Source organism: Caretta caretta, chromosome 6 (genome assembly GCF_965140235.1).
Source record: "Caretta caretta isolate rCarCar2 chromosome 6, rCarCar1.hap1, whole genome shotgun sequence".
In the NCBI taxonomy this organism is placed as follows: Eukaryota; Metazoa; Chordata; order Testudines; family Cheloniidae; genus Caretta; species Caretta caretta.
Window position 1 is genome coordinate 120,834,260 of NC_134211.1, and position 25,286 is coordinate 120,859,545.

Here is a 25,286-nt window from a genome sequence, read left to right on the forward strand (position 1 = left end):
ATGTAAAGACTTCAAGTTACAGAGAATCCACCATTTAAACTAATTTAAACTTGCGAGTGACCCGTGCCCCACACTGCAAAGGAAGGTGAAAACCCCCCAGGGTCTCAGCCAATCTGACCCAGGGGAAAATTCCTTCCCGACCCCAAATATAGCGATCAGTTAGACCCTAAGCATGAGGGCAAGACCCACCAGCCAGACACTTGGGAAAAAATTATCTGTAGTAACTCAGAGCCCTCCCCAGCTAGTGACCCATCACCAGCCATTGGAGGAGATATTTGCTGTTAGCAGTCACAGATCAGCTACATGCTATTGTAGGCTGTCTCATCATACCATCCCCTCCATAAACTTATCAAGCTCAGTCTTGAAGTCAGTTAGTTTTTTTGACCCACTACTCCATTTGAAAGGCTGCTCCAGAACTTCACTCCTCTGCTGGTTAGAAACCTTCATCTAATTCCAAGCCTAAACTTGTTGATGGCCAGTTTATATCCATTTGTTCTTATGTCCACATTGGCACTTAACTGAAATAACTTCCCTCTCTCCCTGGCATTTATCCTTCTGATGTTTTTTAAAGAGAGCAATCATGTTTCCCCTTCTTTTGGTTAGGCTAAAGAAGCCAAACTCTTTGAGGCTCCTCTCATAAGGTAGGTTTTCCATTCCTTCAAATATCCTAGGAGCCCTTCTCTGTACCTGTTCCAGTTTGAATTCATCTTTCTTAAACATGGGAGACCAAAACTGCACACAGTATTCCATATGAGGTTTCACCTGTGCCTTGTATAATGGTAACTAACACTTCCTTTTCTCTCCTGGAAATACCTTGCCTGATGCATCCTAGGACTGCATTAGCCTTTTCATGGCCGTATCCCGACACTGGTGGCTCATCGTCATCCTGTGATCAGCCAATATACCCAGGTCTTTCTCCTCCGTCACGTCCAACTGATACGTACTCAGCTTGTAGCAAAAGTTCTTGTTGTTAGTCCCCATGTGCATGACCTTGCACTATTAAATTTCATCCCATTTCTATTACTCCAGTTTTCCAGGTCATCCAGATCATCTTGTATGATATTCCGGTCCTTCTGAGTATTGGCAATACCTCCCAACTTTGTATCATCTGCAAATTTTATTAGCATATTCCCACTTTTTGTGCCACGGTCAGTAATAAAAATGTTAAATAAGTTTGGTCCCAAAACTAAGCCCTGAGGAACTCCACTAGTAACCTCCTTCCAGCCTGACAGTTCACCTTTCAGTAGGACCCATTGCAGTCTACCCTTTAACCAGTTCTTGATCCCCATCTTCTCCAATTTAACTAATAATTTCCCATGTGGACCTGAATCAAATGCATTACTGAAACCTAGGTAGGTTAGATCTATTGCATTTCCTTTGACTAAAGATGATCTCAGGTAGCTTGGTCAATCTCCTGGAGGGTTTTGACCATCGAGAGAGAACTTAAAATGGACTATATTCAATGGGAAGCCACTGTAATCAGTGGAGCATTGTCTTGATATGTGAATGGAAGCCTGTGTTGTTCAGCATGCGGGCTCCTGTGTTTTGTACAAGTATGGCAATTCCCATGTACAGCCAATCCTCTAGGGAAATCTCATATCAGTAAACTATTAAGGACACCCAGTTCTATTGAGCACATAAATAAAAAAACCCTCAAATCAGACTACTTACTCTCGGGGATCTTAATTCTATTTCCTCTTTTTCACTTTCGCTGCTGGAATCATTTTCTTCTACTTCATTTTTTACTTCTGCTGGAAGCATTTCTTGCTCCTCTTTTACACTTTCCTCCATTGGTTCTTCTTGTTTCTGAATGTCTTCTACCACTTTTGGTTCATTATGATGGATGGTCCTAAACTGAATGTTTGCAGAGCGGCAGTATTCTTCAAAACCATAAAGATACCTATATATGCAAACAGAGTTTCATTACATTTTTACCGTTGCATATCTGCTGATTTTCATTTCACTGAACTTCAAAAAAATTCTTTATTTTCTTGCTCGCAGAAGTGCAAGAGAAGATCACTAACTCCTGGGGCGGGGGAACAACCAACCAATCCCCAAAACCCCAAACCAAAAACATTAAAAACCTCAACCCTATGTTAAGAGATTTTGAGGTAGCATGATTAAGCAGTCATATCTGAATGACTACGTTTAACATTGCCTGTGCACAGCTTTAATTCTGTCCCATTTGCTTAAGCATTCATGACAGTCAAGAGCATATCATGCTATACAGTTTCTCAAACACACAATTGCTTCTACAATCTTAGAATCAGCTTGCAATATTTTTTTCCATTCTTATATTGTTAGAGCGTTTTCGATGTCATAATGGTCTATCACAGCTTTACTAATCTTTGCATGCTAAATACTTTTCTCTGTAAAATATGCATCTTAAATTAGTACCCAGCTCAGCTCCCATTGAAGAAAATCTGAATATTTTCATTTTCATTTACTTTAACAAGTAGGATGAGATCCTTAGTCACCTGCTATTCAACAAGCACCAACTTTCATTAGGTTCAAGTCAGAGAATGAGGTAGTTAACCACTAAGCTAGTTTAGCTGCAACATTCAGGTGGCCTTGTATATGCCTGCAAATTTTCAATTTTCTTCTTATTTAATCAGCAATAGTTTGCTGTGTACTTTTCAAATGTATTATTTTAATGAGCGGTCCGGCATAAACAACTGTAAAAGAGATAATACACATTAATCTAAGGCTTAGAAAACATATGACATACTGTATTTGAGAAACAAAATGCAACCATGTCATTAAAGATTTTTGTACTGGCAATGCACAACAGTGAGAGTTAATGTTGCATGTGTAACTTAAGCAATTCCTGATACTGGTGCCAACCACACAAACTCAGTGCTCAATTGTTCTGATTGTTTTCTTAAACAAAAAAAATTAAGTTCTTCAGCACTGGGCAAAACATTCCCCCTGCTTCCCACATGCAGAGCTCAAAATGCTGAATTATATTTGCTCAATCTTTCAGGAGAAAAAAAAGGAAAAAAAAGTCCACTTTACTTAGAAAGTGAGCCTGAAACATATTTAGTCCAGAAGATGTAAGAATCATAAATGAAAATACAACTGAACATCAGGAGTTAGAATGAAAAGGCTTATACAGCCTTAACTCAAGTGGTCACCACCACTTCTCCTACTCTTATAGCTAACAAAGTGTGTCTGAAAACCATAGATCTGTAGATGATAAAGATATAAACAAAATCTCTGCACTGATGTTCGAAAGATTACTTCTGCAACACACAGGCATCTGAAGAAGTGGGTATTCACCCACAAAAGCTTATGCTCCAATACGTCTGTTAGTCTATAAGGTGCTACAGGACTCTTTGCCGCTTTTACAGATCCAGACTAACACGGCTACCCCTCTGATACCTTCTGCAACACACTTATTTCTAGCTACATTGTACAGAAAGTTTAAAAGTCTGGAGCAAATAAATACAAAGTTCTGCCCATAGCATGCAGCTATCACAAATCTCAATGGAAGTAGAATGTGTGCGCATCTGAGGACAGAGTCTGTCCATGGTGTTAAGCATAAGTTGCAAACTGATTGTATAGCAGTTTCATTGCTATATTCCAAAACAGTAATCCCACAAGCCAACAATGGAGATTTCCTGCCCTAAAACAAGCACTGTTCTAAGAAACTGCAACTGCAAGATCCTACATGGTGCCCAGCAGTCTTCTACTCCCCTTTGTAGTTAATGGAAGTGGAGGATGCCAAGCACCACTCTCACTGCAGAACTCCAGCCCTTGTTTTCAATAACTTCTTAAAATCTGGCAAAATTAATGTAGCAACATAACAAGAGAATGTGGAATACTTACTTGTCTATTAATATCAACTCCTGAGCCATCAAAATAAAGTGTTCATGCCACTTTTAAGATTTTTCATATTTATAAAACCATTCATTCAATCACCTAATAAGATATAACTTACTTTCTATAAGCAGTTTTTACATTGTAGGAAGCAGCTGAGTTCAAAATAGGAATGCCAAGGTCCATATAAATTTGCTTCCATACAGCACCGCTGTCAATCTGGAAAAGTAAGTTTTATTCGTTAACCAGGAAAATTAAGAACGAAATTTACTGTGACACTAGAACTGTAACCATAATTTTCAAGAATACGAATAGATGTTTTGCTTAAGAAAAATTTGACACTTACATTATCACACCCACCCTGTTGATACACAAGTCTAAAAAGTTTGAAGAGGTTAAGATCCTTGTAGCCCAGAACAGGAGGTTTATTGATAGGAGTACCTAATTAACATAAGAATACAAATAAATAAAGTTGCCATGCAGATGAGCAAACTTCTCTTCCATCCCATAGCACACACTTGATTGCTGGTACATTTTTCAAATTAGTGTCTGTAATAATATTTTTATCCATAAAAAGGCATCCCAAGTCAGTTGCTCCCAACCAATGGTCATACTCAGCTTTGGTGTCAACATCTGGTTGATTTCTAGGTGGATTATTATAATGTTTGGCATCATTGGTCTGCAAACTACACAAGTTTTCTGACCCTCCTCAAATCTCTGAGGAAAACCCAATCGGATAGGCTGCCCTTCAAAGTTTTGGCTTCCCTTCCATGTTTTCCCTGCTGTTTGGGTAAGGGCAGCCAAAACTTGGAAGGGCAGCCTATCGGAATTGTTAAGGGAAAGCCTGGTAAATGGTAGGGTGTGGGAGTAGATAAAGAGAAGATCATCAAATGTTTGGGTGAAGGGGACATGGAGTAGAAAATTAAAGGGTCAGAATGTGAAATAGTGGAAAAGGTGGCAAGAGAGAAAAATATTTCTGTGGAGAGAGAGTATGAAACTAAACTAAGAGTTGGGAATCAAGTAGGAAACGAGAATCTATTAATTGTGAAAGAGGAGGCCAGAAACAAACAGGGGTAAGGGCTGAAAATTGATGAAGTTGCTGCTCTTCCCTGCCAAGGTAGAAAAGGAAGCCCCCTTTTTTCCATGAATAACTATCTTTAAGCAATATCAGTTTGTCTCAGGACTGAGTCTTTACTTTTACTGCTCTGTTACTTTCCTTGTTTTCCCCCGTCCCATGGCCGCCTACACAGTCTCTCCCTGTTTCCTGGATTAACTGCACTTGAGGCAGAGTGACACTCCCCAATGAAGGAAGAAGAGAAAGGACAGCAACAGAAGTAGAACAATCATATTATAAAGAAGCTAGTGTTGCTTACACATGACACTTTTCTCTGAAGCCCCTCCTTATTTTTTCTCTCTCTCTCCCCTCCCCCCCTCAAGTGCTAATTCCACATGGCATGGCCTTCAACGTGATGCTGGATGAACTCCAGAAAAGCCTGCCATAACAAATACATGACCCACTGATATATTTGTGATAGGCAAATGGCAAGACTGAACAGGCTAGGTACTACTCCATTAAGCCTCTATGGATTGGAAAATATCTTATTAAAGAGAAGACCAGCCTACTTAAAATGGTGTCCTGCCATATATATTTTTTTTAATTATACTGAAAGATTGTGAAACCATTTTGTTTGAACTAATATAGTCTGTCTGTCTCCCTTTTGTATGTTTTTCTATCAACATTTATTGTCATAGATTATTGTAACATTTTATGAACTTTTATGCACTCTTCCCTGGTTCACCAAAGGGCAGAGAAGGTATTCAGCATGTAACTGATTCTAAACTTACTCCTCTCAACCCCAGTCCTTTTAAATCCAGATATAACCACATGTGCTTTGCTATACTATGCTGTAATGTCACCACTGCTATGGAATCATTTTGGAGCCTGGCAATTTGGGGATCTACAAATTGGTCAAATAGCAGTTTTTAGTACATACGGTGCTTACAGAAAATTTTAAAAGATATTTTCTGCCCTGTGGAAAACAGCTGCTAATTTTTAACAGAAGTCTCTAAAGAAAGTACAGTCTTATTCGTACATTTTTTTCAATTTTGCTATTGATCAAAACAAGTCTGCAAACTTTTTATATTCAAAAAGACAGCTATTTCAGAGCATAAAATATGTGGGCACAATATGTTATTTGCTGAAAGGATAACCTATTTTTTGGCTTCAGTGCCTTTAGAAAAGCTCAGGGTGTTCAAAAGGATTGCCTCCCTAAAACTGGAAAACTAGTATTGCATAAGCCACTGAAATTTGCGGTTGTAAGGAGGGTGAAACTGGGAGGAGGGCAAAGCACTGTACTATGTATGAAGGGATCTGCAGCACTTCCAATATATTCTTTGCCATTATAAGCATCTAAGTGTCATACATATAACAGATTGGGCTAATTCTGTCAAGAAAAGTAGCAAATCTTCCTTATTCTAACTATTGAGCCGAGTTGGATCGCTTAGGTTGCTTTCCAGGTGAATGTCACTGTTGCTCCACTACTAGTAGAATGTCTGTGCGTGATTAGGATAGCTTTGCAACAACACTTAAAAATGGCACATTTCCAGATTTCTGGTGGCTGAAAGTTCCACAACCCAGGGCCAAGTCTCGAAGTGTTTTTATCCTCCAAATCAGAGTTGCCAGCCACAGCTGCCATAGAGGGACACCATCTCAGAGGCTATTTCAGAGATACTTTGGTACTAGCCCATCAAGAACTGTCTAAAAAAACCCAACACACCAAACAACAACAGAAAACCAAACATCAATTAGGCAGGGTTTGCGGTTACGCTGAAAAGCATCTGACAAAAGAAGACTTGCCCCATTTGAAAATGGTTACAAATGTTTTCATCTGTATCAGGTTAGTTATTGTAATATACATGTTTCCCTGATGCAAGGGTGATACCATAATACAACACATTAAATGGGTTGGTACACAAGAGATAATAAGTTAAGTTATGAAGTACCTCTGTCTTCCATAAACTTGTAAAGCTGTTGGAGGAAGCTGTCCCTCTCTTCAGGATCAAGCTCTTCCTCAGGCTGTCAAAACAAAGGGAGACATATTGAAAATATTAAATGCATAGGGACAGTCAGATCCCAAACAATTCATCTGCACAAAAAAGTCAAGCTAGAATTGTTCACCCATATAAAGATATGATATCCAGAAAATAAACCAATCAGAAAGGGCTAGCCACACAAATGAACAAAAGTTTAAATAAGATGAGGAGGACTAACTTGGTTCCCCTCCGAAGGTTCAAAACCCCATAAACTGGAATCTCAACTGGGGAAAAAGAAAATACAGAGCAGTGGGATTCTCAATTCATTAGGGGAAAAAGAGACTAAGAAGTACGACATGGCCTGCACTAATATATTATGTGATGTCATACAGTAAAATCTAATACTGAATGTGTTATTTACAAGACCACAGCAGTTAACATGAATTCTAGCTTTCCCCAGTAGCAAAACTATAGTCAAGGGTGCAAAATGGTTTCCACTGTAACAGCCCCTATAGCTTCAGATGTTCATACATTTCTTGGGGAGGAAGGGAAGGAAATCCCTTGGGGAATGAAACTTTCCATGCTTGGTCTCAGCTCAAAGAGGTCATCTCTGGAAACATCTCAGGAGTCACTTATATAATTCAGAACAGCAGAATGTATGTTATCTATCCTGTTTTCTTTTTACCTCTACTATTCTTACACTGCGACCACAGATAAATACACCTAAACTTTGAGTTGGATAGTTCACAATGTGGAGTAAAGCCTTTGCTATGTTCAAAGGGAAAATGTTAAAATAAATAAAAGTTAAGAGAAAAAAATCACTTTTGAGCATGTTCAGTGGTATTCTGAGATTTTAGCAGAGCCTAATGAGGTCTTGCTCCCTGCAATGTCTTATGTATGCCACATTCTAGTCTTAAGGATTGCTGGTGAGGCTGTCTGTACAAAAGTGCCTGTCACCAAGGAAAGATGTATAGAAAAAAGTCAAAAATGAAGCTCCACTACTGTATCATTAGTAGAAAAATCACAAGCAGTTTTGAGAGGAAGGGGGAAGCAATAAAAAGGTTACTGATCTCAGTTTTAGTTTGGTCTGCATTCAGCAAATTCTAAGCTTTCATTTTAATAAAATTACATTCCTAATTTTCTGTTGTGAAAATAGAGCCATTGCAAGCTAAACTGATACACCACTGCCTTGTTAACTGAAAAAAACAGCCTCCTGTGAAGTACTGGTATTAGTCCACCCCTTCTTCATCCTGCTGGCTTCAATGAGCTGTAATGTCCAGAGCCCAGTGAGGGCCATTTAAATACTGACATTATTCTGCAGAGAGAATTTGTGTTTCTTCTCTTCTGATTTTTCTTTGAAAAGAAACAAGAAAATTAAATGCCAACCCACAAAATTATATAACGTTATAGTGGCCATTTTGCTCATCCTGTATATTCTAAGGTGTACATTTAACAGAAATATAAGTAAGCTATGAAATTAACAATAGACTCACACAGACAATGCTGCATATTTATTATTGCATAGGAACCTTAGCTTTTATATTTCCTGCTTTTAAAAAAATTAAACTGTGCAATCTTAACATTGCAATTAATAGATCTCACCATTTACTGTAAAAGGTTTTTATACCTATGGATAAAAAGCACTATAAATGCTAGATATCTACAGATGTTCAAAATTCAGAAGCACTTCCACCTTGAACTGTTTACTCTTGTGAACATATCCCCAAAACTAAAACAATGAAACTGTAGGTTAGAAATAGCTCTTCCATGAGCAGAGACTTAAATAATAACAGTCTCTCAGTATCTTCTCCTGAAGTTAAACAAAAGGCAAAGATGAAAAACTGTACATCCCAAGGGAACAGGAGAAGGAAGACCAAGTAAGTGACTATCCATGGGGAGCGTGGAAAACAGAAGGAAGAGTTAGGACAGTCGATGCACCTAATTGGCCAATCACTGGACAGCAGACCAGGTGAAACAGACTCACGAGTTGATTCTGGAGAGCATTTCACATTAGGCTATCTATATGCTATCCTTACCCCCTCTCTGTGTATCTTGGGTGCAAGTGGTTCCCAGGACATCACCTGCTGTTCTGAAGCAGGGTTTCATTTCAATTATCAACTGCCCTCCAGGCTTCACGAACTTAATGTCCCTAAGGGAACACCCTTGCTCCTGAGAGATGAGGAGGGATGAATTATTATTTCTGTCATGATCGCCTCAACCAATTGGGGCCCCATTTTGCTAGATGTTACACATTGAGAGAGACAGTCCTTCCCTGAAAAGCTTACAGTATGAATAGACAAAACAAAGGAAGCTTTATTATTCCTGTTTTACAGATGAATATAGGCACAGAGGCTCAGATCCACAAAGGTACACAGGCACACAAGTCCCAGCTTCAGGCTCCACTGCAATCCACAGAACTCCCGCCGAACCCTGTTAGGGCCTAAACTCACCCAAGCACCTATATTTTCAGAGTAAATGTCCCGCGTCCCAGATGGTTTCTGCCTCAAGGCACACACACTGCAGCCTCATTCTAGGTGTCGAGGCATCCAGAGTTTTATACAAACCAGGGGAAGATCAGCATTTGCCCTCCTAACAAGGGCCCAGTCCAGTAGATGTGCTTAAGAGACCACCTACCAGATAAGGTCTCATTCAAAATCTGACAGGAGGTGGTGGTGATGGTGGCAGCAATACTCCACCTTATAACTTTTAGCACAGTGGTTAGAGCACTCATTTGGCACATGAGGGTATACCTACACTGCAATAAAAAACCCAGGGTATGATCATAGCTGGCCTAGGCTTGCAGGGCTTGGGCTGCAGGGCTCTAAAACTGCACTGTAGATGTTCAGGCTCGGGCTGGAATTTGAGATATGAGACCTCATGAAGGGGATGGGTCTCAGAGCCCACACTGAGCCTGAAGTCTACATTGCTATTTTTAGTCCCACAGCCTGAGCCCAAGTCAGCTGACCCTGGCTCTCAGACTCTGTGCCACAGGTTTTTTATTGAAGTGTAGACATACCCTGAGACCCCCAAGTTCTCTTCCCCTGCCACTCGGGAAGAAGGGAGACCCCTATTTGAATCCTACCTCTCAGGAAAGTATTCTAGCCATTTAGCTCTGGGATATTCCAGCTGTTCTCAAACTGTGGGTCGGGACCCCCTTTGAACGTGGTCACCAGGACTGGCTTAGACTTCTGGGGCCCGAGGGCTTCAGCACTGGTCGGAGGGGCTCAAGTTACAAGCCCCCTGCCAGGGGCTGAAGCTCTTGAGCTTCAGCTTTGGCCCCCCCACCCAGGGCAGTGGGGCTCAGGCTTTGGTCCTCCCTCCTGGGGTTGTGAAGTAATTTTTGTTGTCAGAAGGGGACTGTGGTACAATGAAGTTTGAGAACCCCTGGGATATTCTACTGTGGGGCGCTCTTAGTCTCTCCTGTTGGCTGTTCCACTGTGTATAAATAATAAGAGTCACTGGGTCAGAGAGAGAGAGTTTGAATGACTCTATAGTTCAGTGGTCATAGCTCCCACATGGGATGTGGGAGACCGAAGGCCCAGTACCCTGCTCCAATGACTAATTATTTATACAGGGTGCAAAAGCTTTAAACAGGAAAAATTGAGGGAGCCCCTCTTCAGAATATCCAACATCTCAGTGGTTAGAGCACTCTCCCAAGAGAGAGGATTTGAACAGGGTCTCCCACATCCTGAGTGAGTGCTCTAACCACTGAACTAAAGATGATAAGGTGGGCACCACCACTGCCACCTCCTCCTGCTATTTTGGGTGGAGTTAGGCAGACACCTAACTTACTCTCACAAGAAACAACTTTGGCACTTACGCTGCCTGACTCCTGGAGAAGGTTCCCAACTGTGGATCACAAGCAGAGAGAGACACCTCCCTGCAGCCTCGAGTTAGGTGCCTACCTCCTTGAGAGGGGCAGGAAGCAAGACATACTCCTTTAGTTGGCATCTCCCCTGGGCTAGTTTAGGTATGTCCCCGCGTAGAATGCTGGCTTTTGTGGATCACATTCTAAAGCCCATTCACTGTATAGGGAGTCTAGGCACCTAACTCGGGCTTCGTGGATCACAGTGTTGTTCCTGTGATTTCCTAGGCCCATTCACTGTATGGGGAGTCTAGGCACCTAACTCGGGCTTCGTGGATCACAGTGTTGTTCCTGTGATTTCCTAGGCACCTCTTCTCAAGTCCAAATATTTTCACTGGAAGGCTTCAGAATTTCATATATAAAATTTGTGAAAATAATTTTCTGTGAAAATTTCCAGTTCCACAGTAGTTTAGTTTCTCATTTACATCCTTTTTCCACAAAGAGGCTCTAATCAAGGGTGAATGAGGCCTAATGATTTAGTTCAAAGAAGAGGCCAAACCTGTTCACAAGTGGCCACTTAAATTAATTTACAGAGTTCAGAACTGAAATATTTATTGCTCACTCATTACATATAATCAAATGCAACACAGGGAGTTTTTATTTTAATTAAATATTTCTGTTAGTAAAGATGGTTTTAATTCAGAATACTTCTATTCTGCTTGGTCAGAGTGCTCTTAGTTGTAGCAAGAAGAGCCCAAAAAATGTTGTGAGGGTTTAAGTTGAACAAAAAATCTGGTCAAATTACTAAATTTTTTTTCCATCATGACAGTTAGATATAATTTGCAGTTATTCAAAACCAACAATAATTACATGATTTCTCTGTAAACTATACACCCCTACCCCACTGTGTCTCAGAGTACCTTTCTTAATCCCTGTATTGCTAGTAATCATGTATGTGTTTTATTTAACCTGACAGTGTAGGAGCTCGCAAAGCAAACAATCACTATGAGCCTGATCCAATGCCCACAGAAGTCTACAGCCAACTCCCACAGATTTTAGTGTGCCCTGCTTCATGCCCCATATGTTCAGCAATAGTTGTGTCAGCCTTGAACACTTCTATGGATTCAAATGAGAAAGGAAACATAGCCCTGACATCCTGGCCTATCGCCTACTCTTCAAACCAGAAGTTACAGCTCTTGTAACTGTAACCAACTCAGTTGGTCTTAACCTGTAGAACTGACAGACCAAAAAAACCCAAACCAAAACAAAGAAGCCCACTGGTTTGCTGTCCAAAATGAAGAAAAATTTCAGACATTAATATCTTTGAGAGCATGGACAGTTTAATATAAAAAGAGTAGCAGTGCTCAGACTACAGAATCTTTAATTCAGGATCGATATCAAAATCCTTCAAAATTTTGGCTATTTCAAGTTGTTACAATATATAGACTACAGTATTGTAGATTAAGATATATAAATATCTTTTTCCTCAGTAAAAAGAAAAAGGAGTACTTGTGGCACCTTAGAGACTAACAAATTTATTTGAGCATAAGCTTTCATGAGCTACAGCTCACTTCATCAGATGCCTGCATCCGATGAAGTGAGCTTTGGCTCACGAAAGCTTATGCTCAAATAAATTTGTTAGTCTCTAAGGTGCCACAAGTACTCCTTTTCTTTTTGCGAATACAGACTAACATGGCTGCTACTCTGAAACTTTTTCTTTAGTGTTATTGCTTGACCAATCACACTATGAACTTCCTGAAGGGAAAATAGAACCAATCTAGGAGGCAGAACAATATGATATGGTAACCAAGGCTCAGAAGAATGTGAATACAGTAAGATCAAAACAAGTCCACAAGTTATTGTAATTGAATTATTCTAGAGTTGTTTAGAGACTAAATTAAATTAGTAAATTTAAATTTACATGTAAATTTGTCAACCACAGATTTGCTTTCTGATATTGGATTTGATGAAGTAAAGACAATTTAAACGATTAAAATTACTGCAACAACTTGCAATTTGACACCAACTGAAGACAACAGTTGTTTTAAGTTTTTAGTTCTACTCATATTGCAAAGTTCCTTTATAAGAGGGGCTCTCCCTGTAAAAACTCATAACATGATGGGCAAATGAAAAGGTAGAGAGAAGCATGATCTGGTGCTCTACACAGAAGAATGGGAACCAAGAACCCTACAGGTTTGACAATTTGCTACATACCTTCAATCTTTTAACGTCTCTCTGCCTCATCTTATCTGTACAATGGGGATAATATAGGTAACTCAGAAGGGTATTATAAGACTACAACGTTCATATAGAACTTTGAAGATGAAAACTGTATATAAAATGTCTAATTTTACAACAGGGTGCACTATAAACCACAAACTCAAACAGTAATCAGAAATCTTGGACAAATGAGTTAATTTAGATTAGTGAATTTGTCACTTTTAAATATATATTGTGTGGTATTACATTTATCATGGCTACTTACCTGCTATGGAAATCCATGTATCTTAAGGAAGCTGTTTTCAAAACTATTCAGCGAGAACTGTGATATTCTTGTATGCAATTTTTAGAGTCAGATTTTATATGCTACCTTAAAACACATGCACTTGACACCAGAGATGGACTGCTTCAGATAACATTTTTATCTTCCCTCTGAAAATCATTTACACATTAGAGAAGTCTGGGAATAGTGGCAATTTGGAAGCAGCATTAGAAGTCGCTAGTCATGTACAAGAATCCCAAATCTCTATTTTTAAAATGTAATTCATGGGTTTCAAATATTTCCACCTCCCCTCCCCTCATCCCCCACCCAATGTAAATTCAATGCTGGTGAAAGGTCCAGGAATGAAAATCCTTAGGACTGAAATCCTCTACTTATCCACAGAGCAGGTATAGCAGGGAAAGCTTTCTTGCACTGCTGGTGGGCAGTGACGTGACTCAGTGCTAACTGGATGACACCTCCTCTATAGGCTAAAAGGTAATCCAGCCATCATGCCCATTCAGTCACTGGTTTGTCTGCTCAGAGTGCCAACAAGGGTGCCAACTGTGGTGATATTTATGATGCAAATACCTGTCCATTGGGAAGTAGACTTTGACCAAACAACTAATTTCACACAGGAAAATGATGAACACTTCATCCATTTTTTATATATATCTGCAAATCTGGAAGTATCATATGAAACTTTCTAGGTAGCAACTTTTCTATTTTAATTACACTTTCTATCTCTTATAGTATATTGTTGCCTTTCTGAGAAACAGAGATCTGAAGGGTGTTGGAAAAAGTGCATGCTACACCACGCTCCTGATTCAGCATTTAGGAATTTGACTTCATTAGAACGTGTCTTATTTTGAAAAAAAAAAACTCCTCAGAGTCATTGTTTAATTGGACCATCTTTCCCCCCAGTTGAAGATTTCAGTAGGGTAAATTCATGTGACAAGAAATCTATAATTTGACCTAAAAATATATGCCCCTGTTACAAGGAGTTTGACCAGGTGCTTGCCACTGCCCCAAGAACAGAGCCCACCCTCTGCCACCACATCCTCCTGGAACTTGCAGTTCTTATTTTCAAACAGCAGGAAACGAGTTAGGCACCAAAATTTCATTTTCAAATGGAAAACAACTTACTTCTGATCTCATATGAGACAGACACCTTTAAAGATGGCCAGCATGGTGACCTGTTCCCCCCATTTCTCCCATGAGGTGAACTGGCCAGCTTCTGCAATATCTCCCATTAGGAAGACTCTCCATGAAAAAGATGCAGGTCTGCTAGCCAATCCCTCTTGAGTGGGAGACACTGAGGGAGCGATCTAGCTAGCACTGTTTTTATGTTCTTAACTCTTCATGCTTCTAAAAATTTAAAAGGATGAAAAATCCAAAGGGATAATAAAACAAAAACACTACCTCCTCAGGGGCAATAGCAGTTAAATTCAGTCACGGTACACTGTCCAAACCTGAACACTGAGGGCCTTATACACCATTCCTCCCTTCCCACAACGCCCCACCCTCCAAAGCACTTGCCCTTTGATCCAATCATCATTTAATATTATGTCTTACTGTAACTCTCTGAATCCTACACATAAAATCAAATGCATACGTTCGACGTATAGGAATTCCTTTTGTTGCTTCTGACTCAACAAAAGGAATATATATATATTTTAACTAAATGCATGAACAGGGCTTGATTTGTCCACAGGAAGAATGTCCAAAGAGACTCAAAAGATCAAACTGCAAGCTGCAGGCACTCTCCCCTTTAAACACAGGACAAGGAAAAAGTTAATCATTGGACATTTTTATTTACTGGTAAACAACTAGCCATTGCCATCTTCCTTGACAGAAGAGTATAAGTACAAGAAATAATATGGTTGTACATATTTTTGATTTTTAATAAGACATGCATATTAGAGACAGACCTTTAGCTTCTGGAATGTTTTCAAAGCAGACAATGATATAGAAGAGTTTCAAATTTATACCTTCAGTTCCAATTTATCCTCAGAATGGCTGCTACATCCAAATATGTATCTAGCACACTCGTACTTCAGATTTTTAAATTTACAAATTGAATACAAAAGGTTATAGCCAACAGACCAGTGGTTATATTCAAACCAACCACTCACTTCCAAATGGGAAAAGTTACCTTATTCAACCAAAAGGAAAAGCAAAAATAATAGTAACAAAAAGTCAGTTTCATTACTTAAATAAGCATCCAATTGTAAGTTGAAAGCAATACAATAACTTAGGGCTGCTATGCAGTATTTTGAAATTACTGCAAAAAAGTCTCATAAATTTAATCTTTTGAGAAACTCATTCTGCAACATGATACATGTTAATGTTCTTCTAAAATTTAATACAGATGTCAATGCCAAAGCTATCTCCAGATCTTCCTCCTGCACTGCCAACTGTAAAGAATTCCACACTCATAAAGTTACCTCCAACAGGAGAGATAATCATCTGGGTACCACCATGTTGATCCCATACTCTCAGATCCTGAAAAGACTATGCAGCAACACCACAATACCTTGGTGCTTATCCTAAATTACTCCGTTGTACTGCACCACTACCAAATCAATCACAAAAAAACCAAAAAAAACCTACAGTGTGTCAAAGCAAAATTATGGATCCTAATCCAGCTGTGAGAACATACTAGGTTCTACAATCACAAGCAACTACATTAGGTTCTATAATCACAAGCAACTGTTCTGACTCCATAATAATACCATCCTTTGGATTTGACTGACAATATGCTGGGTATGTACTAAATATATATTTGCAGAGTTAAGGGGACTCCATGTCATTTATCTGAGAAAGGCCTTCCATGCCTGTTGGCAGCTAGGCCATTACTGCACCACCATGGTAAATTTTAAAAAAATAGAACAGACTGACTCAGAGTCCCAAAACAGAAGATACATTGAAGGATATTCTGACAGAAGGAGGAATGAGGTTATTTTGACCTTGATTAAAATTTGAGTGATTCAATATTTATAATCATACATAGCCAAGGCAACAGTCTTTTATTCATTGGCTGCCTTAGGTCTGCATCCCAGATTAGTGACGTTTTGAAGAAAACCCTTAAAGGAAAAAAAAAAAAAATCACAATTCCTAAATTCTCTCTTTAGCAGAAATATTGAGCTTTGCCCACAATTAAATATTTAAGATTAGACTATTATAACAGAATAATCAAGATTTTGACTTTATGGTCGAGAATGACGGCTCTGCTCAGACAATCTAAAAAAATAAAAATAAAAATATCTATGCTCCACTAGATAGCTTTATGATCCCTTTATCTTTACATCCCTACTTGTCACCTGGAAACAATGGATACTACAGCTTTTCCTACTGACATATCTACATCTCTGGAATGCTTTACCTCCCTTTCCTTGATCAACAGATTATTTTCTTAGAATCAGAAATGAAAACCCCATTTGTTTTATAGGAATGCTGTTTTGTTTTTAAACAAAGCTACCCCTCCCCCTTCTTTGTTTGAAGCATACTGCACTTTTAGACAACATCCATTGTAAAATAACACAAAAAATTATACCAGAAGCCGATAAAGCCATCTTTTTTCTTTAAAAACAAAAAAACCCAAAACTGACCGGGAGTATGCAATTTTAACAAACGTTAGTACAGATCAACGCAGACTGCAACAGTTCACACCCTGCAAAATGTGGCCTATTCAATTCTTATCACTACATACAGAGGAAAAAAACCAGTGGGATTTCATATTCTATGCACATTCATCCTCACATTTATCTAACCATATCAATATTTTCATATGGAAAACTACTCCATTTTTCAGAACACTATTACTAAGGCACAACATTAATGTCTAAAAATAGGTTTTTATTTTATTGTTTTAAACAAGGAAACATTTACCCTTGGCTACATGCTATACCACATTGTTCGCAAATCAGAAACCTTGAACTCCAAGTCAAATCCACATTCTTAATAATGAAAAATGTTAACGTTTCAGATTAAAACACAAACTCCTTACCTATGAGCTGCATTTTCTCTCAACTGAAAAATGGTTATATTTCCCTTCTACCTAATCTGCCCAGTGCCTGGACATATTTCATCCTGACTTCCAAATATTTGCTTTCTTTCTCTCTCACTGCACGACATCCGCAGTTATATAGCATTACTTACATTCTCTTCCATATAAAAATCAGACATTACATGAAAGGAAAAGAAAGAGACAGTCCATTTCAAAGCATCTGGCAAGCCTCACTGGCAGGCTGCCAAGCCTCTGCTAAATCTTCCTCTCTTTCCTGAGCATGCTCACTTGAAACCAACAGAATGTTACTATGGCAACACTGTAGGCAGCCTGCCTCCAAGTATGAACAGCCATTCTGTTTTCAGTGTGACAAAACCACATACTACAGGGGAAGTGAAAGGGAAACGATATTTGACCCTCTTTAAAAACAGAAAGTTTACTTTCCTTTTCTATATAATGAATCTCCTAGTTCCATGTATGGTACACAAACTTACAAAGAAATATTTTGTTTGCAAGTAAATCTAATTCTGTAAGATTTAAAACCAGATAAAAATTAAAGGAAATTCCATAAATTCATTTTTGATGACATAAGGACAGATGATGCTTTACTTTATGGAAACTGAGTAACTGGATCATTTTATCAATTCTTCTGTGACACAGACACTTGTATTGAATTTAAGGCATATATTAAACAGACACTAACATTACCATTCCATAACTTAAAACATTTTAATATTTAAAGAAAGCTTTACTGAAATATTGTCTACAAAGATAATTAGCATAAGATTCTGAGGTTCTTAGATAGCTAACAAATAAGTTATAACAGGGCACAATCCATCCATCTACCACTTTCCTCTACTATGCCGATATTTTTATTTTGGCATTTTAGTACCTTCTCTGACGGGAAGTATTCTTCATTCAAGAGGATCTTGGATTTTAGAAACATGTTATACTTTAAATCAGCACTAGGTTATTATTCAGACATGTATCAAATTTTAATTTTTATTTCCTTTCTCTATCTGCATATTTCTTACCCAGACCCTCTCCAACAATGTTTTCTGATTTATTTCTGAGATTTGTCTCAGATTTATGCATTGGATAATGGCAGACTATCTGCAGTTGCACACAGATACCACTAAAGAGAGTTGTGAAGGGAGGATAAACAGGTCTGAAAACTCAAAAGTGAGTAAGCCAAGTTTGAGATCACAAATCTGGTAACTAAAATGTCCTTGGACATTTAAATTCTGTATCTGCCATTTCTAACTGCATAATTGTTTCTAATATAAAAAGAGACTTACCACTACTTCTTCCTCCTTTTCTTCCACTTTGTCTTCCTCTTCATCACTCTCTGCAGCAGCTCCATCTTCCTCATCACTGCTGGAGGACTCCAGAATTTCACTCATATCCATTTTCCAGTTATCAGGAACAGCTTTTGTGTTTAAGAAAGTGCTTGCTTCCTGTAACCCTACAGAGGAAAATGTCTAGTGTTCAAGGTACTAAGACTCAAAATGATGTAAATTACAAAATATTCCTCATTTTTCTTCTTTTTTCAAATTATAAAGAAAGTGGGGAGGAAAATTCAGAGGTGAATTGTCAATAGGTGGTGAAAAGTTAATTAAAAATTTAAATACTATCATTTATCCCCACACAAAAACTTAACTCCATCCTAAGGTTGCAAGCACATCTTCACAGTATGAGCAGATTTTAGTTTTCAAGAGTGTTAGATTAAAAACCCAAATACTGGAAATCCATGGAATTCAGAGTTAACTTAGGTGCTATTTGACAAGTACAATGTTATCTTAGGCAGGCACCTTGAGGGCAGAGTTATCATCTTCACCTTACATCCAACTTTATCAGAAACAAGCATCACAAAACACTGGTTGAAATACTTGCTTCATACATACATGTCTCTTATGCCAAGCGTGATGATTTCTCACCACATTATCATTTGCTCTTTTAATACAGTATTAGTGCTCTAATTTCATGATCAAGGCATATGTGCCTTGTATGAGAGGCTTTGAGTGAGCTCAGCACTTTGTAGGATAAGACATTTAATGGTAAGGAATGAATGACTGCCTTCAGTATAAAGAAAAGGAGTACTTGTGGCACCTTAGAGACTAACCAATTTATTTGAGCATGAGCTTTCGTGAGCCACAGCTCACTTCATCAGATGTGTACCGTGGAAACTGCAGCAGACTTTATATACACACAGAGAATATGAAACAATACCTCCTCCCACCCCACTGTCCTGCTGGTAATAGCTTATCTAAAGTGATCAACAGGTGGGCCATTTCCAGCACAAATCCAGGTTTTCTCACCCTCCACCCCCCCACACAAATTCACTCTCCTGCTGGTGCTAGCCCATCCAAAGTGACAACTCTTTACATAATCAAGTCGGGCTATTTCCTGCATAGATCCAGGTTTTCTCACTTCCCCCCCACCCCCATACACACACAAACTCACTCTCCTGCTGGTAATAGCTCATCTAAACTGACCACTCTCCAAGTTTAAATCCAAGTTAAACCAGAATATCTGGGGGGGGGGGGGGGGGTTAGGAAAAAACAAGAGGAAACAGGCTACCTTGCATAATGACTTAGCCACTCCCAGTCTCTATTTAAGCCTAAATTAATAGTATCCAATTTGCAAATGAATTCCAATTCAGCAGTTTCTCGCTGGAGTCTGGATTTGAAGTTTTTTTGTTTTAAGATAGCGACCTTCATGTCTGTGATTGCGTGACCAGAGAGATTGAAGTGTTCTCCGACTGGTTTATGAATGTTCTAATTCTTGACATCTGATTTGTGTCCATTTATTCTTTTACGTAGAGACTGTCCAGTTTGACCAATGTACATGGCAGAGGGGCATTGCTGGCACATGATGGCATATATCACATTGGTGGATGTGCAGGTGAACGAGCCTCTGATAGTGTGGCTGATGTTATTAGGCCCTGTGATGGTGTCCCCTGAATAGATATGTGGGCACAATTGGCAACGGGCTTTGTTGCAAGGATAAGTTCCTGGGTTAGTGGTTCTGTTGTGTGGTATGTGGTTGTTGGTGAGTATTTGCTTCAGGTTGCGGGGCTGTCTGTAGGCAAGGACTGGCCTGTCTCCCAAGACTTGTGAGAGTGTTGGGTCATCCTTTAGGATAGGTTGTAGATCCTTAATAATGCGTTGGAGGGGTTTTAGTTGGGGGCTGAAGGTGACCGCTAGTGGCGTTCTGTTATTTTCTGGGCGCCCCATCATCTCAGGCATTGGCACCCTGACAGCAGGATTGTCTGGCTATGTAGACTCCCTCCTCAGGCCCTACGCTACCAGCACTCCCAGCTACCTTCGAGACACCACTGACTTCCTGAGGAAACTTCAATCCATCGGTGATCTTCCTGATAACACCATCCTGGCTACTATGGATGTAGAAGCCCTCTACACCAACATTCCACACAAAGATGGACTACAAGCCGTCAGGAACACTATCCCCGATAATGTCACGGCTAACCTGGTGGCTGAACTTTGTGACTTTGTCCTTACCCGTAACTATTTCACATTTGGGGACAATGTATACCTTCAGATCAGCGGCACTGCTATGGGTACCCGCATGGCCCCACAGTATGCCAACATTTTTATGGCTGATTTAGAACAACGCTTCCTCAGCTCTCGTCCCCTAAAGCCCCTACTCTACTTGCGCTATATTGATGACATCTTCATCATCTGGACCCATGGAAAAGAAGCCCTTGAGGAATTCCACCATGATTTCAACAATTTCCATCCCACCACCAACCTCAGCCTGGTCCAGTCCACACGAGAGATCCACTTCCTGGACACTACAGTGCTAATTAACAATGGCCACATAAACACCACCCTATACCGGGAACCTACTGACCGCTATTCCTACCTGCATGCCTCCAGCTTTCACCCTGACCACACCACACGATCCATCGTCTACAGCCAAGCTCTGCGATACAACCGCATTTGCTCCAACCCCTCAGACAGAGACAAACACCTACAAGATCTCTGTCAAGCTTTCTTACAACTACAATACCCACCTGCAGAAGTAAAGAAACAGATTGAGAGAGCCAGAAGAGTTCCCAGAAGTTACCTACTACAGGACAGGCCTAACAAAGAAAATAACAGAACGCCACTAGCGGTCACCTTCAGCCCCCAACTAAAACCCCTCCAACGCATTATTAAGGATCTACAACCTATCCTAAAGGATGACCCAACACTCTCACAAGTCTTGGGAGACAGGCCAGTCCTTGCCTACAGACAGCCCCGCAACCTGAAGCAAATACTCACCAACAACCACATACCACACAACAGAACCACTAACCCAGGAACTTATCCTTGCAACAAAGCCCGTTGCCAATTGTGCCCACATATCTATTCAGGGGACACCATCACAGGGCCTAATAACATCAGCCACACTATCAGAGGCTCGTTCACCTGCACATCCACCAATGTGATATATGCCATCATGTGCCAGCAATGCCCCTCTGCCATGTACATTGGTCAAACTGGACAGTCTCTACGTAAAAGAATAAATGGACACAAATCAGATGTCAAGAATTAGAACATTCATAAACCAGTCGGAGAACACTTCAATCTCTCTGGTCACGCAATCACAGACATGAAGGTCGCTATCTTAAAACAAAAAAACTTCAAATCCAGACTCCAGCGAGAAACTGCTGAATTGGAATTCATTTGCAAATTGGATACTATTAATTTAGGCTTAAATAGAGACTGGGAGTGGCTAAGTCATTATGCAAGGTAGCCTGTTTCCTCTTGTTTTTTCCTAACCCCCCCCCCCCCCCCAGATATTCTGGTTTAACTTGGATTTAAACTTGGAGAGTGGTCAGTTTAGATGAGCTATTACCAGCAGGAGAGTGAGTTTGTGTGTGTATGGGGGTGGGGGGGAAGTGAGAAAACCTGGATCTATGCAGGAAATAGCCCGACTTGATTATGTAAAGAGTTGTCACTTTGGATGGGCTAGCACCAGCAGGAGAGTGAATTTGTGTGGGGGGGTGGAGGGTGAGAAAACCTGGATTTGTGCTGGAAATGGCCCACCTGTTGATCACTTTAGATAAGTTATTACCAGCAGGACAGTGGGGTGGGAGGAGGTATTGTTTCATATTCTCTGTGTGTATATAAAGTCTGCTGCAGTTTCCACGGTACACATCTGATGAAGTGAGCTGTGGCTCACGAAAGCTCATGCTCAAATAAATTGGTTAGTCTCTAAGGTGCCACAAGTACTCCTTTTCTTTTTGCGAATACAGACTAACACGGCTGTTCCTCTGAAACCTGCCTTCAGTATGCCCATTTGCCTATAATTCTTCAGTATGGATCATGTATGACTGTAGGGTTTTAAAATAAATTGATATGGGTGATAATATAGTAGAAGTTTCTTTATTCCCCTCAGAGCATCCCCAGGGGGTTGAGTTAAGGCAATATGACTGTATTTCTCAAGCAAGGCAATCTTCCCTATGAACATATTTGGTTTCTAGGGTTTGGATTTTGTGTTTCAAACTCTAATGTTATTAAGGCAATACACATCTAAACCCACTGATAGGCATCCACACTATAATTTTAGTGGTTTTGTATGGATATTGCTTTTTTTTTTTTAAACTATTCCCAATATGGGGCTGGGGAGCAGAGTGGAGATTCCCCCATACCCTCCCAACTCCCTGAGACTCACTAATGTATACCTTCCTCACGCTCATTAATGTTCACTTAATACAGCCAGCCTCCTGCAGATCTTTGGGATGGTGGAATAGGGCTTCACCTGGGTACCTGCATCAGTGCCCCAGTAAGTCTTTTTGGACTCAAGCTTGTGAACCTGTGAGGCACAGGAATTTGGCAGGGAGCAGGAGAGGCTGATTTTTGGTTGGGGAGTGCGGAAGAAGCAGAGGAAAGATGGTCCAATGATTAGCGGTGCTAGTCTGGGATTCTAGAGACTCAAGCTGTTTCCAGCTCCACCACAGACTTCCTGTGTAATCCTGGGCATGTCACTTAGTCTCTCTGTGCCTCAGTTCCCCGACTGTAAAATGGGGATAACTGTCCTTGCTCACACAGGTGTTTGTAAGGATAAATACATTAAAGACTGTAAGGCACTTGGATACTACAGTAATGGGGGCCATACAAGTACCTAAAATAGATAGGGGTGGGAACACCAAGGACCTGCTCAGTGTTGTTGTAGAAGGTTTGGGGAGCACTAATACCTCCATGGCTTCTGTAACTGATGAACCTCCTGTGGTTTGCAGAAGACTCTTTGTGGACAAGCCCTCGCTTGGCAAGCCCTCCTGTGACATACAAGTCCTTCCCTACCCTTCCCTACTTTTGGAGGTAAAATTCTCTTTCCATTAAGAAGCCTCCATAAGGAAAACAATAACAAAGGAGACTTTTTGAATTCTAGTGAAAAGCTCTATTTTTAGAGTGCCATAATTCAGGAATCCTGTGTATAAAGGTACTTCAAACTCAGTAGAATATTTCTACCTCAAGTCCATGCATATCCTACCAATTTGGAGGCCAATATAACTTGGGTGGATTTTAGAGAGGGAACTCCCCTCCCCAAATAAATCAGACTTATAATGGAAGCTTGGTTACCATCTTAAGTATGAAGCAATAGCTGCCAATGCTTCTTAGCAAAGCACTGTTAAAATGCTAAGTCGTAGCATACAGTATATAGCAGTATTATTAGTATTCACTGTAACCTCCAATGGTAAACTGAAAGCAGTTAAGTCTGGTCACATCTCAGCAGAAGGTTCAATATTGCATTACACAACTGATTTGTTTTTGAAACCAGAGAAGACTTATTCTAATATACCTTTTTTAGCAGACAGATCAGATTTTGATAGGTTTACATCTAGTTCTTTGATGTCCTTTCTTGCTATTGAATAACTGAAAGAGAGGAAAGTATTTAATAAAATATAATAAAATAGGAATAAGTCAAGTAGTACTCCATTTATGAAAAAAGTGGTTTCTCAAAATTCAAGACCCTTCATTCACTTTCAACAATAAGGTCCTTTATAATTATACATAAAGCATCAGCGGACATATGCACTAACACAATATATACTAGCAATAACATAGAAACTCCCAATCTTCATTCCCAAAATCATCAAAAGTGCCTTTTTAATTAAAAATGATAATTTAATCTGTTATAGTTACAGAGCTGTTATATTTTTAAAGATAAAAATATTTAAAATATTCTTAATTTTTTCTTTTAAAACCCATAACATACTATCAAGGAAATTAAAACTTCGGCCAGATAGTTTGCCATTACTCTCAATCACTCAAACAGTTAACGTCTGTAGCACCAATATACAGTAGAAACAAAGTTTTATCTCTACATTTCCTTGCTTTTGTCCATGTTAGTTAGATGTCATGTTAAGAAGTGGTGGGATGACAAAGGAAGACATGTTAGCAGGTGGTGTGATAGAGGATATGGTTGAGGACTTTGGAGGGAGAGGACTTGTAGAGCAATTCATTTGGGGGAATTAATGCAAGGAAGAACAAGAACTGGATGTCAGGTTACAATATAAACGTTTACTATATTTCATAATATTTTAAGGAAAAGCTGCACATTTACTTTTTAAATACAAATTTTAGGGCATGCTACAGAGATCTGATCACTCAAAGCAATTTCAAGACCAGTTTATAGAAAATCCAATATAAAAATAGTCCCTCCAGCTAGATCAATGAAAATGAATCCTTGATTTTATAATATGTAACCAGCAGAAAAGGAATGGGGTGAGAAAAGATGGAAGTCATTCTTTACAAAGTAGCTACTGCATGTATAAAGTAATATATCCCATATCAATATTACGGTTTACAAAAACATCTATATATTGACAAGTAAATGTGTGCCCTGTTTTTAAACTGTATTTTTGCTAACACAAAACAAGGTATGTAAAGCAAATACAATTTTTTAAGTTTCAAAAGTGCTCTCATGCTAACACATATGGAATCTTTTACGTTTGGAACAAGATGTATTCCAAATATTGAGTTAAATTTGGTTGCTATAATAGGAATGTAGGCCAACCTACAATTGTAATATTTCAAGTGAGTTATTATAATAGGATTTTTCTTCTTTCAGTTCATTCTCAGTAACTGTAGCAAAACCCCAATAGAGTTAAAGGAACTGGTGGCCACCAC

The 25,286-nt window shown here is 39.4% G+C and overlaps 1 protein-coding gene across 3 annotated transcripts in view; it reads right to left on the reverse strand.

The window, feature by feature from the left end:
- Nucleotides 1-25,286, reverse strand: part of ARID4A (AT-rich interaction domain 4A) — a 70,467-nt gene that overhangs the window by 16,691 nt on the left and 28,490 nt on the right. For all 3 annotated transcript variants that reach the window (XM_048851994.2, XM_048851991.2, XM_048851990.2), the window contains exons 10-15: nt 23,956-24,029; nt 18,444-18,610; nt 6,823-6,895; nt 4,166-4,260; nt 3,941-4,038; nt 1,672-1,900 (exon numbers count right to left, since the gene is read on the reverse strand). In XM_048851994.2, the coding sequence (XP_048707951.1) occupies nt 1,672-1,900; nt 3,941-4,038; nt 4,166-4,260; nt 6,823-6,895; nt 18,444-18,610; nt 23,956-24,029 (736 nt within the window). The remainder of the gene's footprint in view (nt 1-1,671; nt 1,901-3,940; nt 4,039-4,165; nt 4,261-6,822; nt 6,896-18,443; nt 18,611-23,955; nt 24,030-25,286) is intronic.